This window comes from Aotus nancymaae, unplaced genomic scaffold (assembly GCF_030222135.1).
Source record: "Aotus nancymaae isolate 86718 unplaced genomic scaffold, 86718_ANA_hifiasm-v0.15.2.pri h1tg000046l, whole genome shotgun sequence".
Taxonomy (NCBI): domain Eukaryota; kingdom Metazoa; phylum Chordata; class Mammalia; order Primates; family Aotidae; genus Aotus; species Aotus nancymaae.
The window spans coordinates 25,251,169-25,264,576 of NW_026988460.1; the positions used below are offsets into that span (position 1 = coordinate 25,251,169).

General features: G+C 53.3%; 1 protein-coding gene across 7 annotated transcripts in view; it reads right to left on the reverse strand.

Annotated features, from left to right (window-relative positions):
* Window positions 1–13,408, reverse strand: part of GRIP2 (glutamate receptor interacting protein 2) — a 65,004-nt gene that overhangs the window by 14,773 nt on the left and 36,823 nt on the right. For 6 of the 7 annotated variants that reach the window (XM_064362068.1, XM_064362071.1, XM_064362065.1 and 3 more), the window contains exons 10-18: window positions 12,207–12,332; window positions 11,524–11,673; window positions 8,149–8,335; window positions 7,518–7,663; window positions 6,633–6,713; window positions 5,299–5,365; window positions 5,070–5,215; window positions 3,412–3,556; window positions 531–670 (exon numbers count right to left, since the gene is read on the reverse strand). In XM_064362068.1, coding sequence (XP_064218138.1) covers window positions 531–670; window positions 3,412–3,556; window positions 5,070–5,215; window positions 5,299–5,365; window positions 6,633–6,713; window positions 7,518–7,663; window positions 8,149–8,335; window positions 11,524–11,673; window positions 12,207–12,332 — 1,188 coding nt within the window. The remainder of the gene's footprint in view (window positions 1–530; window positions 671–3,411; window positions 3,557–5,069; window positions 5,216–5,298; window positions 5,366–6,632; window positions 6,714–7,517; window positions 7,664–8,148; window positions 8,336–11,523; window positions 11,674–12,206; window positions 12,333–13,408) is intronic. The other variant, XM_064362066.1, reaches the window with a different exon arrangement.

Here is a 13,408-nt window from a genome sequence, read left to right on the forward strand (position 1 = left end):
AAGCCTCAGTTTGTACATTTCAGCCTGGTCTGGAAACTTACAGACAGTGAACCCTTCTGAGCTGACATATGGCTGTGGCACTAATAAGCAAATCTGTTTCACAGATGGGAAAACTGAGGCTCAGGGACACTGAACAGCATGTCCGAGGTCACACAGTGAGCACCAGTGGAGGCTGGATTAGCTCAGGCCCCTTCCACTGCCTATGGTGGCTGTTCTACCAAGGCATGAGGGCATATTCAGGGGCCACTGAGGAATGCATGAGTTACGGCCATGAAGCATACACACATGAGCACCTTAAGAGGCAGGAAGTCATGAAGAACAGGGTTCAGACCCAGATTCTGCCCAGCGCCAGCTATGTGGCCTTGGGCTCATCACTCCCCTCTCTGAGTCTTATCTCCTTTGCCGTTGGAGGCCCACCTCCACAGGGCTGCAGTGAGGACTCTGTGAGGGTGTGCAGGCAAAGCCTGGCACAGAGGGATTGCCCTTCCTAAACGTGCTGGGTGGCCCCCAGGACATGAAGCAAATCTCACGGTCTAGCTGCTTCTTGATCTTCAGTGTGACGGTCTCTCCAGCCACCTGCAGGAGGTGGATGGCCTCGCTCAGCGGCCGGCCCTTGAGGCTAACGCTGTTGATGGCCAGAATTCGATCCCCCACATGGATGGCACCAGTCCTGAGGAGTGGATGCAGGGAAGAGAGTGGGAGTTAGACACTCAGGGCCTCAGAGGGACGGTCTGCTCTCAGGGAACCCAGGAGAGCCACAAGGCACAAGTCTGGCTGACCCCAGTTAAACCTAGCTGCCAAAAACAAAAGCATGAAAGTATGATCTTGGATCACATTAATTGAGATATAAAGTGTAGAATCTGGGAGGGGATTATCCCACCTGACTGTAGAATTAGGTTCTGGAACAAGTGTCCAGCAAAGGTTTTGAGAATGGTTTGAATCCCACATACTAGCTGCCAAATACTTGCTATGTGATCTTGGGCCAGTTTCTTAAACCCTTGAGCTTCAGTTTCCTCATCTGTAAAATGGGGGTGGTAATACTAATTTTATTATCAAATCATAACTGAAGGGTGAATGAATGGAATGGATTCCTACTTCCCTCCAGCAGACACCCTTGGTAGCTATCGCCCTTTCCTGGGCCTCAGTTTTCCCACCTGGAGAATGGGCATAATCACCAGCGCCCAGCAGACCTCACAGCAGAGCATGAAGGGCTGACGAGGCCAGGCAGTGGCACTGCTCTGGCCCAGTGGTTTCTACCTGGGCACCCATTACAATGACCTGAGGAGCTTTTTGAAAATGCAGGTGCCTGGGCTCCACCTCTGACCAATTAAATAGTATCGTTGGGGGTGGGACAGGAAGGTGACTCTGAGGAGCAGCCAGGGCTGAGCAGGGGAGAAGCTGTAGCAGCTGTTCAGAGGACCTGAGCCGGGTAGAGGAAAAGGAGGAAGAGGACTAGGGTCAGGGGTCTTGAACCTCTGGGACTGTAGATGTCACCCCAGGAGAGTCATGCTTGGGCATTGCATGAGGGTAGTGAGTGAGGCAGGGGATGGTGGGTTCAGGGAAGGGACCAGAGCTGTGGTGTCCAGTATGGCAGCCACCAGCCACAGGTGGCTGCTGAGCCCCTGAAATGTGACTGCCCGAATTGAGATGTACTAAAAGCAGACAATTCACACCAGATACGGAAGGGGTAACATGAAAAAGATTAGAAAACATGATCGTAATCATTTTTATGTTGGTTATATGTTGAAGTAAATATTTATATATACTTTTTTTTTTGAGACGAAGTCTCGCACTGTCCCCAGGCTGGCGTAGAGTGGTGCGATCGTGGCTCACTGCAACCTCCGTCTCCTGATTGAAGTGACTCCCCTACCTCAGCCTCCCAAATAGCTGGAATTACAGGCATGCACCACCACACCCGGTTAATACTTGTATTTTTAGTAGAGATGAGGTTTCACCATGTTGGCCAAGATGGTCTCGATCTCCTGACTTCATGATCCACCCACTTCGGCCTCCCAAAGTGCTGGGATTCCAGGTGTGAGCCACTGCACCCAGCCATAAATATGTGTGCATATATATATATATATATATATTTTTTTTTTTTTTTTTTTTGAGACGGAGTTTCGCTCTTGTTACCCAGGCTGGAGTGCAATGGTGCGATCTCGGCTCACCGCAACCTCCGCCTCCTGGGTTCAAGCAATTCTCCTGCCTCAGCCTCCTGAGTAGCTGGGACTACAGGCATGCATCACCATGCCCAGCTAATTTTTGTATTTTTAGTAGAGACGGGGTTTCACCTTGTTGACCAGGATGGTCTCGATCTCTTGACCTCGTGATCCACCCGCCTCGGACTCCCAAAGTGCTAGGATTCCAGGTGTGAGCCACCGCACCCAGCCATAAATATATATTTAAGATGAATTTCATTTCTTTTGCTTTGCAAATGTGGCTACTAGAAAGTGTCTGATTAAATTTGTGGCTCGAATTATATTTCAGTTGGACAGCACTGAGCTACATCAGCCCGGCGAAGGCAGGAGGGTTGTCGGTGCAGCCCAAGCATCCAGGACGGAGGGGACAGGCACACACAGTAGGTGCCAGCACCTGCTCTAGCTGATGAAGACATTGGGGTCAGAACGTCCCACACCGACCTCTGCAGTCTGCCCGGAGTCCAGCAGGGGGCGCTCCAGGAGCAGGGTCCAAGTCCCGGAATCCCTCCCATTCTCTCTCCCCACCCGCCGAGCCGCCGCCCCTCCTGCGCCGAGCCCTCCTACCGGACGCTTGCCTCTGCAGCCCCACCCCGCCATGCTCCCCTTTCACAGCCAGCTTGGCGCTGTGTGCTGGGAGCTCACCGCTTCCTTGCCTGCCGGATTCATCCCTGCCCAGCTGTGGGGAGAAGACTCGGTCTCACCCACACTGGGGGTCCGGTTCCACCTCTGACCTTCACCCCACCCTGGGGCAGGGCTAGGACACCCTTGTTCTCACAGCTCCCTCAGCTGCTACAGTTTCAGAGTCTAGGGGCAGCAGGGACAGTCCCCCAGTGCCTCAGGAAGGCCACAGGCAGTGCTGGGACCAGGGTACTCGGGCACTGCCCCATCCTATTCAGCACACAGCGAGCGCTCCAAATGGGCCGACTTTCCAGAAACAGGTAAGCGGGGAGCAGGAGGATGCACACACCTTGACCCAATGCCTACCTGCGCCCAGGAGGTCCGCTGGGGTGCGGTCCTCTGCCCTGGCAGGCAGGGGCTGACACTTTACAAATGCAGACCCGAGTCTCAGAGAGGGGAAGTGACTGGCCTGATGTCACCCACGGTGTCAGTGTTGGCACAGGGGTCAGAATCTTGCTTGGCTTTGCCAAAGCCCCAGCTCTTGTTTCCTGGGTTCCCCGAGCCCACCCTGTGTCCCCACAAAGCCCCAGCTCACCTCTCAGCCAGGCCACGCTTGGTGAGGCCTGAGATGACGATGGGGTCAAAAGGTTCCTCCGTGCCCGAAATGGTGATGCCCAGGGGGCCCCCGTAACGCTTCAGCTCCACCGTGTAGCTGACAGCACCCGTGGTCTCCAGCTCGTCTGCAAACAGGGGAACCCATGAGGAGGAGGTCCCCAAGGGGCAGGACAAGGAGCTGGTTACCCCCAGCTCCCCAAAGCCTTGGCCTCACTCATTCATTCATTCATTCACCCAGTCACTCCTGCTCTGACTTCAGGTAGCACAACCTGGGGACCCTGAGGCCGTCTTCTGCCCAAATACCAGTAAAGAAAAATCACACCTCACCCACAGTAATCACAACAACACCGATGAGAAGAAGCAATGGCCTCTCTTCCTCCAGCAGCCAGCAGGAAGCGAGCAGAACCCCTGATCATCTTTTTCTTTTTTCTTTTTGTGACAGAGTCTTGCTCTGCCACCCAGGCTGGAGTGCAGTGGCTCAACCTCAGTTCACTGCTGTAACCTCTGCTTCCAGGGTTCAAGTGATCCTCCCACCTCAGCCTCCCAACTGTCTGGGACTATAGGCAATGTACCACCAGACCCAGCTAATTTTTGTATTTTTTGTAGAGATGGGGTTTAGCCATGTTTCCCAGGCTGGTCTCAAACTCCTGGGCTCAAGTGATCCACCCACCTTGGCCTCCCAAAGTGAGGGGAGTACAGATATGAGCCATTGTACCTGGCCCAACTTTTCTTTAAAAAAAAGAAAAAAGGGCTGTGCGCAGTGGCTCACGCCTGTAATCCCAGCACTTTGGGAGGCCGAGGCGGGTGGATCACGAGGTCAAGAGATCGAGACCATCCTGGTCAACATGGTGAAACCTCGTCTCTACTAATACAAAAAAAATTAGCATGGTGGCGTGTGCCTGTAATCCCAGCTACTCAGGAGGCTGAGGCAGGAGAATTGCCTGAACCCAGGAGGCAGAGGTTGCAGTGAGCCGAGATCACGCCATTGCACTCCAGCCTGGGTAACAAGAGTGAAACTCTGTCTCAAAATAAATAAATAAATAAATAAAATAAAATAAAAGAAAAAAGAAAAAAGAAACCTGCTTCCTGCAGTAACCTTCTTTCACAGGGTGGGAGCTGTGATCTGGAGACCGCCCCTTTGAATCAGGAATTCACTTTGTAGTTGGTGCAGTCCTCACCCGTCCCTTTTGCCTCTCCAATCCACACAGCTTTTCTTACTCACCGATGTCACAGTCTGGCCTCAGTGGGACCTGAGTCTGCAGTCTTTGTGTATCCACTCACAGCCTGCCACTCCACAGGGCAGCCTCGCTCCTCCCCCGCCCCACCCACTCATCTGTCCACCAGCTACACCCAGCACACCAGGCGGGTCTCCTCTGCTGGGCTTGGTGCTGGCCATGGAGGCTACGGGAGTGTCTCAAACTCCTGTCCACCTCGTAGAGGCTCTGGAGGGCCCCAGACGCTGGGGATAGTAGGGAGTCTGTGGTGCTGCCCGCTCCTCCATTTGTTCATTCCAGCCAGCCTTCGGCAGCACCCACCACCCTCCCTTCCTCGGCCAGAGGGAGCCCTCAATTGCAAGCTGGGAACCCGCTGGTTAAAGGGTGGGCCTCTAGAGGTGGCAGGGCAAGGTGAGGGCCATACCAGAGTTGTCCTCATCCTTCCGGATCTTCAGCTTCACCAGGTCCTCACACTGTCGCAGGATTTGCACAGCGTCCTCCATGGGGCAATTGTCCAGGCGGATATTGTCGATGGCCAGCAGCTTGTCGCCTGGCTCCAGGGTTCCCGTCCTGCATGAGTCGGGGGTAGAGGGGGTGGAAGGAGCCTGGCGCGTGTAGGTGCTGTACCCACTGCTGTTGGCCGCTGCTCCTACCTGTGTGCCACGCTGCCTTTCTTGATGTCAGAGATGATCAGGGGCTCCCCTCGCTTCCTGCTGGCTGCTGGAGGAAAAAAGACCATGAAATCAACCTTGGTGGCCTCAGCTTAGGGCGGGGTGGCAAGCATGGACTCAGAGCCACTGGTCCTACTCACATCCTGGTCCCACTGCTTCCTGGCTGGGTGACCTTGAGCAAATCAGCTCACCTCCCTGTGCCTCAGTTTCCCCCCTGTAAAATGGGGATGGCACTGTAGACCTCATGGGAATTTGGTGAGATTAAACCAGAGAACGCAGGCACAAGATCTAGCATGGCTCTTCCAATGCCAGCTCTTCCTTCCTCCTGCTCAGCCCACCCACCAAGCAAACTGCGAGCTTTGTTGAGGGGGGCCGTCCGCTTGGTGTCTGTGTCCCCAGCACCTGGTTCAGGGCCAGCACCCAGGCTCGGGGCGGGGGAGACACAGAAGTGAACAAAACAGACAGGGATCCCTCCCTGCCCTGCCGGAGCTGGCACTCCAGCGGCGGCCACAATCAACAACATTTCAAAGTTGGTAAAGTGTGCTGCGAAGAAACCCGAGGGACAGGCCTGTGTCGAGGGCGGTAAATGTTCAGTTGGGTGGTCGGGAAAGGCCTTGTCAAGTGACATTTGGGCAAAGACCTGAAGGAGTCAGGGAAGAAGCCAGAGGAACAGTCTCAGATGCAAAGGCCCAGAGGCAGAAGGAGCGGGTGCGGCAGGGAGCAGCTGGAGGGCTTGAGGAGGGGAGAGTGGGGACATGAGGTCAGAGGTCGTGGGGACCAGAGCGCAGAGGGCCTCACTGGGGTCTGAGGCCTTCAGCTTTTACTCAGAATAAGATGGGAGCCATGGGAGGGCTTTCACCTTTCCCATCCTCACCTATTCTGCGTTTCTTTTTCCTTCTGCATTCCTCATTTTCATTCCTTTGACAAACATGAATTAAGCACCTACTGTGTTCCAGGCCTTTGCTGGGCTCTGGGAACGCAGAAGTAGGCAGAAAACCAAACCCAGCCTGCATGTTTGTCACTTCCAAAGCTCTCTCGCCATGGGCATCTCACCAGCTCCTGGGAGACCCGTGAGGCTAGGGGACTTCCATTGTGCAGAACGGGAAACTGAGGCTTCGGGAAGCTGGGGTCTTGCCTGAGAGAGAACACGCAGCTGGGTCCTACGGAAGCCAGTCTCCCCACACCCCTAAGCCTTTCCCCCAGGCTGTGCAGGGTGTCATGCCATGGAAATGCTGGTCCGAGCTGGGCACGCTCTTTTTCCCCAGCGGATGAGCTTGCTCGCTCCCTGGGGCAGGCGGCAGCGGGAGAAGACTCACAGCTGATGGTGATGCCCAGCTCCACCCCACGCTTCTTGGGCAGCTTCACGTGGAAGGTGCCACTGCTCGGGATGACGGACTCTGTGAGGAGATGGACATAGACCGACGTGAGGACCCAGATGAGGAGTCTCAGTGAACCCTGGCTCCATGCCCATTCTGGCTGTGCTGGGAGGGACCCCAAAAGTCACAGTCCTAATCCCATCCTGCTGCTTCCTCCCGACAGAGGAGGAAACTGAGGCAGGGTGAGCTGACAGATTTGCTCAAAACAACTGACCTGCTCTAGTCAGAGCAGAGTCAGGACTGGAACCGCCTCAGGCCTGAGAGCTGGTGTGGTGGGCGGGAAGGGAGCTCCCCACAGCCAAACAACCCAGTGTGAATCTAGCAAATGTTTCCTAAGCACCTACTATGTGCCAGGCCATGGCTGCGTATTTTCATGTTTTCATTTCTCTTGGGGCATATGTCTCACCTAACCCGAATATCACCCCTATAGTGAAAAGATCCTATCCACTATTTACAGGTGGGGAAACAGGGTGGAGGGAGTGCCCTGTCCAAAGCCGCATAGTGTGAGATCACAGAACCAGAATTCTGACCCAAGCTATTCTTCGAGGTTCTTTGCCTAAGACATACTGAGAAGGAGCCTGGAGTATTTTCAGCTCCCCCTCCCCATCCCCACTTGGTCCTGCCCCACTGCAAAAGTCACCTGGTGTAGAAACTTCTCCCTCCCTCACCAGGCCTCCCTTCCCACCATAAGCTGCAAAGACCCTGGGAGAAGGGCCATGGGCACAGAGGAGGATGGGCGGAGCATTTGCACAGGCAAGGCAAGATAAAGAGAGGAGGGGTGCAGTGCCCTGAAATACGAGGAGGGAGCTCAGGCCACTCACTCACCTGCCACATCGAACTCCACCTCCAACACGACCTTGTGGGCCAGTGCGGCATCCCGCAGGAGCTGGTTGGCTTCCTCCATAGTCCCATCCTCAGTGGCGATGCCATTGATGGACAGGACTCGGTCCCCCACCTGCAGCAGCCCACACCTGAATGCAGGGGGCCCAGCAGAGAGAAGAGGCTCCGTGACAGGTCCGTGGGGAGACAAGAACTCGGTGCAGGGCAGAACTGAACCTGGGCCGCACCTCCTGGCCTGGGGTGACTCTTAGCTCCGCCCTGGCCCACCTGTGTATCCTCAGGAATCTGGCTAAGGGCTGGACCTTGCTGGGCCTCAGTTTCTCTGTCTGTCCAATGGGGATGATGCCATGAGCCTTACGAGATGTATATACAGTGGACTCTGACTTCAGGCAGACAGGGGTTCAAGTCCTGGGATTCCATGAGTGAGCTGTGTAATCCTGGGCAAGTGGGTCAGCTTCTCTGAGCCTCAGTTTCCTCGTCTGTAAAATGGGGCTGGTGCTGGGGCTGATGCGATGGTTAAGCGAGACACCCTTGTGAAGCTAGGGCTTGAGGCTGTGACTCAGTTTCTCCCATTTGGGGGGTGGCAGGCTCAGTATGGAGGGGGCAGCAGGCTCACCTCTCAGCCGGGCTGTCGGACTCGATGAAGCACACAAGGGGTGGGGAGGACAGGGTCTCAGTGGCGAAGATGCCGCCCTGGAGCTGGAGGCCGAAGCCGCTGAGGGGGTCTCCGCAGAGCACGACCTCCGTGGTCTCTGTGTGCACAATCTGCCCACCTGGCCCCACCGTGCTGGAGGCCAGCGACACTGTGGGACAAGTGGGCCAGCATTCAGGTAGGCTGCCCCACCGAAGTCTTCCTGCCCAAGCCTGCCCATCCTGGGGCCCAAGGCACTGGAGCCAGAGCACAGGGAAGTGGGAGCCCTGACTCGATCTGGGGCAGGCAGATCACAGCCCACTCTGAGCCTCGGCTTCCTCATCTGAACAATGGGACCATGATTCCCACCTCGTGGGGTGAGGCAAGGACTAGGGAAGACAGTGCCTGGAACTGAGGGGGGGCAGTGTTATTTTATTATATTTTGTGCTGTGATCTACTGTAGTGTTTATTATATTACGTCACTCTGCTTTTTGGTAAGAGCTTTATTGAGCTATAATTTACGTACCACCGTAGTCACCTATTTAAAGGGTACAATTCAATGGTTTTTAGTGTATTCATGGTTATACAAACATCACCACAATGCATTTTAGAACATTTCATCACCTCCAAAAGAAACCCTGTTCCTGGCCAGGTGCGGTGGCTCATGCCTGTAATCCCAGCACTTTAGGAGGCCAAGGCGGGTGGATCACAAGGTCAGGAGTTCGAGACCAGCCTGGCCAAGATGGCAAAACCCCATCTCTACTAAAAATACAGAACATTAGCTGGGCATGGTGGTAGGTGCCTGTAATCCCAGCAACTTAGGAGGCTGAGGCAGGAGAATCGCTTGAACCTGGGAGGTGGAGTTTGCAGTGAGCTGAGGTCATACCACTGCACTCCAGACTGGGCAACACAGTGAGGCTCCATCTCAAAAAAAAAAACAAAAACCCTGTTCCCTTCGGCCATCGCTGTAGATCTTCCCCTGTCCCTCAGCCCTAGGCAACCATGAATCTACTTTCATCTCTGGATGTGCCTGTTCTGGGCACTTTATTTAAACAGAATCATGCAATATGTGGCCTTTGCGACTGGCTGCTTTTACTTGGTATATTGTTTTCAAGTTTGTCCATGTTGTAGCATGTATCAGAATTCCATTCCTTTTTGTGGCTGAGTAATATTCCTTTGTATGGATACACCACATTGTTTATCCATTCATCCATTGGTGGATCCTGGGTTCCTTCCACCATTTGGCTACAGTAAATAATGCTACTATGAACATTTATATACACGTTTGCAGGTGGAGATGACATATGTTTTCATTTCTCTTGGGCATATACCTAGGAGTGGAATTGCTGGGTGATATGGCAACTCTGTGTTTAACTATTTGATACATAACGTTCTTTAATAAATATTGTTTTACATTCCATACATGAAATACATTTGCATCATTAATATGAATCTTGGAGGTGATTTATTACCTATTAAACAAAAATTTATTTAGTATTTCTTTTTTTTTTTTTTTTTTTTGAGACGGAGTTTCTCTCTTGTTACCCAGGCTGGAGTGCAATGGCGCGATCGCGGCTCACGGCAACCTCCGCCTCCTGGGTTCAGGCAATTCTCCTGCCTCAGCCTCCTGAGTAGCTGGGATTACAGGCATGCGCCACCATGCCCAGCTAATTTTTTGTATTAGTAGAGACGGGGTTTCACCATGTTGACCAGGATGGTCTCGATCTCTTGACCTCGTGATCCACCCGCCTCGGCCTCCCAAAGTGCTGGGATTACAGGCTTGAGCCACCGCGCCTGGCTTAGTATTTCATTTTATTAGTAATTATATTATTGTCATATTATCTTAGGAAATTATATTTTATATTATACATTACAAAATGTGTAATATATTATGTTTTTAGGTATATTGTGTTTTTATATTTATTAATTCATTTGTTTATTTATTTATTTTGAGAGCAGGTCTCACTCTGTCGTCCAGGGTGGAGTGCAGTAGCACGATCTCGGCTCACTGCAACCTCCGCCTCCGGGGTTCCAGCAATTCTCTGACCCCCAGAGTAGCTGGAATTACAGACATGCACCACCATATCCGGCTAATTTGTTGCATTTTTGATAGAGACAGAGTTTCGCCACGTTTACCAGGCTGGTCTTGAACTCCTGGCCTCAAGTGATCTGCCTGCTCAGCCTCCCACAGTGTGGGGATTACAGGCATGAGCCACCACACCCGGCCCATTTTTTCACTTTCACTACTATATCCCCAGTGATAAAAATGGTACATAGAGGTCAAATTTTTTTGTTGAGTTAATTAATGAATTATTATCAATAGCAATAATGATAGTGCTTCGTTAGTTACCCGTCCTAGGAAGGAGACAGGTAGAGGAGTCGTAAGAGCCTCCAGTCTCCACATCCCCCACCTATGAACAGCATTTCTGCATCTTTTCATCTACACATTCTCAGCTTTGGTGGCCAGGAAAGATGGTTAGTCGAGGTATATTTTATCTCTCATCTGATTCTGAAATCTGTTTCCCATTTCCCCTTGGCTGCCAGGAAGCATGGAACCATATTTAGCTTCTTTCAGACACCAGGTGACCTGTACTCCTCTCTTCCTTCACCTGGTTCTATCTCAAATGGCCCAGTTTGATCTTCTGTCCTTCCTGGAGGCCTCTGCAGCTCATGTGGCACGAGGCTGAGGACCCTTTCTGCATCAACAAAGGAAAGACTCTTCCCAAGATGGGTTTCAACATTCTAGGCATTATTGTGTCTGTTGCTTCCACATGCCTCCTGCCTCCTCATTCACCACTATTTGTCTTCTATCTATTTACTTTTCTTAATATGTAAATACCTTCATTTCAAAAGGAAAATTTTGAATAACAAATAAGCAGAGAAGTAAGACTGGAAATTATTACATTCTGGACAGCTAGAGCCTCAGGCCTGTGTCTTTGTCTTGGGGAAATTAACAAATGGCAGCGAGGTGGTGAGGACATCGCAACGCAGCACTGAGGCTTTATTGGCGAATGAATCGGGACTGAATGGCTAAAAATGTGAAATCTTCATGCAAATCTGAAAAGACACCCTTTCCTCAAGATACTTTAGCACCAAGTCCTAGGAATTTTTCATAATAAGAATACAAGAGAAAAAGTGTACAAGGTAGCTAGCACCCCTCAGTGGTGCTCTTGTGCGGTGTACAACCTGCCCAACCACCCATGACAGCCTGGTGCTTCACTCATGTTATTTGACATTCCCACGCATACAGCTGGGGCTCTGCCCAAAAATACCTCCCCTCGCCCCCACATACACCCTTTGGCAAGGCTCACTCTCAGACATACAGGCAGCCCGAAGAGGAGGGAAGAGACCACGGCTTACACGAGCTTTTGTGTTCCCTTCTTCGCTGCCTCCTCCGCCCCATCGTAGTTCGGGGACTCATGGGCTGGGATCCACGAGGAAGGGTGCTGGGGTTGTTGCAGGAAAAGGCGTGGTTCAAGGTCGGCGAGGAAAAGGGAGTTGAAGACAAGGCTGGGGAGATGAGAGCACAGCCCCGTGAACTCCGGCAGAGCCCCTTCACCCCTCACACAGTGGGTGCTGGGGAGCCACCCGACCACAGGGAGAGATGGGGATGCCTTCCCCTTTCATATCAGTTACTCATTGTGTGACTCAGGCAAGTCTCTTTCCTCTCTGGGCCTCAAAGACTGCAGGGTTTCCACAGACCCTGTAAAACTCAGCCGCTAGGGACAGGGGCCAACCTTGCCACTGGCATGCTAGATGACACTGGGGCAGGCCACCTAATCTCTCTCTCTCTTTTTTTTTTTGAGTTGAGGTCTCGCTCTGTCACCCAGGTTGAAGTGTAGCAGTGTGATCTTGACTCACTGCAGCCTCAACCTCCCAAGCAATCCTCCCGCCTCAGCCTCCCGAGTGGCTGGGACCACAGGCGCGTACCACCACACTCAGCTCCCTAATCTCTGAGTTTCCTTCCCTTAGACAACAGGCATCACCCCCTCCCTAGGAAAGGCCACAGGACTGGCTGAGCTACAGCGGGGCAGGCACATTACATCGGCTTTGGTCCTGGCCAGCAGGTGTGGCCCAGGCGGGCATCCTGCAGTGCCCAGGCCGGGGGCTGTGGCAGGAGGGCACGCAGGGGTCCCAGCGGTGCGGCTGCTCGCTCCTCTGCACTTTCACTGTAGCCAGCAGAGAAAGAGGAAAGAGAGGTGCAGGCGTTAGTGGCTGAGCGTACTACGAAGCCAGGAAAGCAGGAACCAGAAGATCCTCGCGCTTCCCCTGAGCCAAGCAAGGGATTTAGTATTCTGCTCACGTGTCCCGGACACCCACAACGTGCCGGGCACTGTGTTCAGAGTACAGCTGCTGCCATATGGCAGCCTAAGAGGCAGGGACAGGAGAGGGAGAGGAGGCCAGGCCGAGGCCCACAGCTGGGAGGTGGTGGAGCAGGGATTTGAACACAGGTATCCTGCCCTGGAGCCAGAGAGGTTTACGGCTGTGAGTGCTGCCCATGAAGTTTCTCCAAGGAAGAACTGGTGAGGAGTGCAGCTGGCAGCCGGTGTCCAGCCGCAGCACTTTGGGGATCTGCAGTGACCCTGCAGCCCAGGCAGCCTCGGCCAGCGGCTGAGGGCCAAGGGGACTAGGGCCTGGCCTATCTGCCCCACGCTGGACTCTCCGGGACAGCCTTTGCTCCGGGGCTCCCTGCGGGGTTGGCCAAGGCTGAAGTGCACCACGGGCTGAGGCTGCTCCTCCTTCCCAGGCTGCAACCCTTCCCAGCCTTATCTCCAGTGAATTCTTTGCACTCCTGCTCTAACAAGTTCCCAGAGAGCCCCCCAGGCCCTCTGGGAGACCCTGCTTCCTCCACCTGACCCTCCAAACTGGCCACCATACCACACCTCTTCGCAGACTGCCCAGGCCAGCTCTCCTGCTGCGGGCTTTGTGTGGTCTAGTGTGTGCACAGATGGACAGGCGAGGACTCAACTATCTCAGCCCGTTGACTCTGTCTACTTGAGCCACATCTCCACAGCCCCCCTCCCCAGGGCATGGCCCACTCTGGAGCTGGTCGCCTGGGTCAAATTCCAGCTCTGTCACTGATCAACTGTGGGACCTAGAGGAGTCACTTGGCCTGTCTGTACCTCAGTGTTATTATCTGTAAAATGAGACTGAGAGAGTGGCCACCTCCTAGGGTAATGGGGAGAGTTAGAATGAGTTAATAATACAACATGCTCAGAGCAGTGCCTGGCACTTAGTAGAAGCT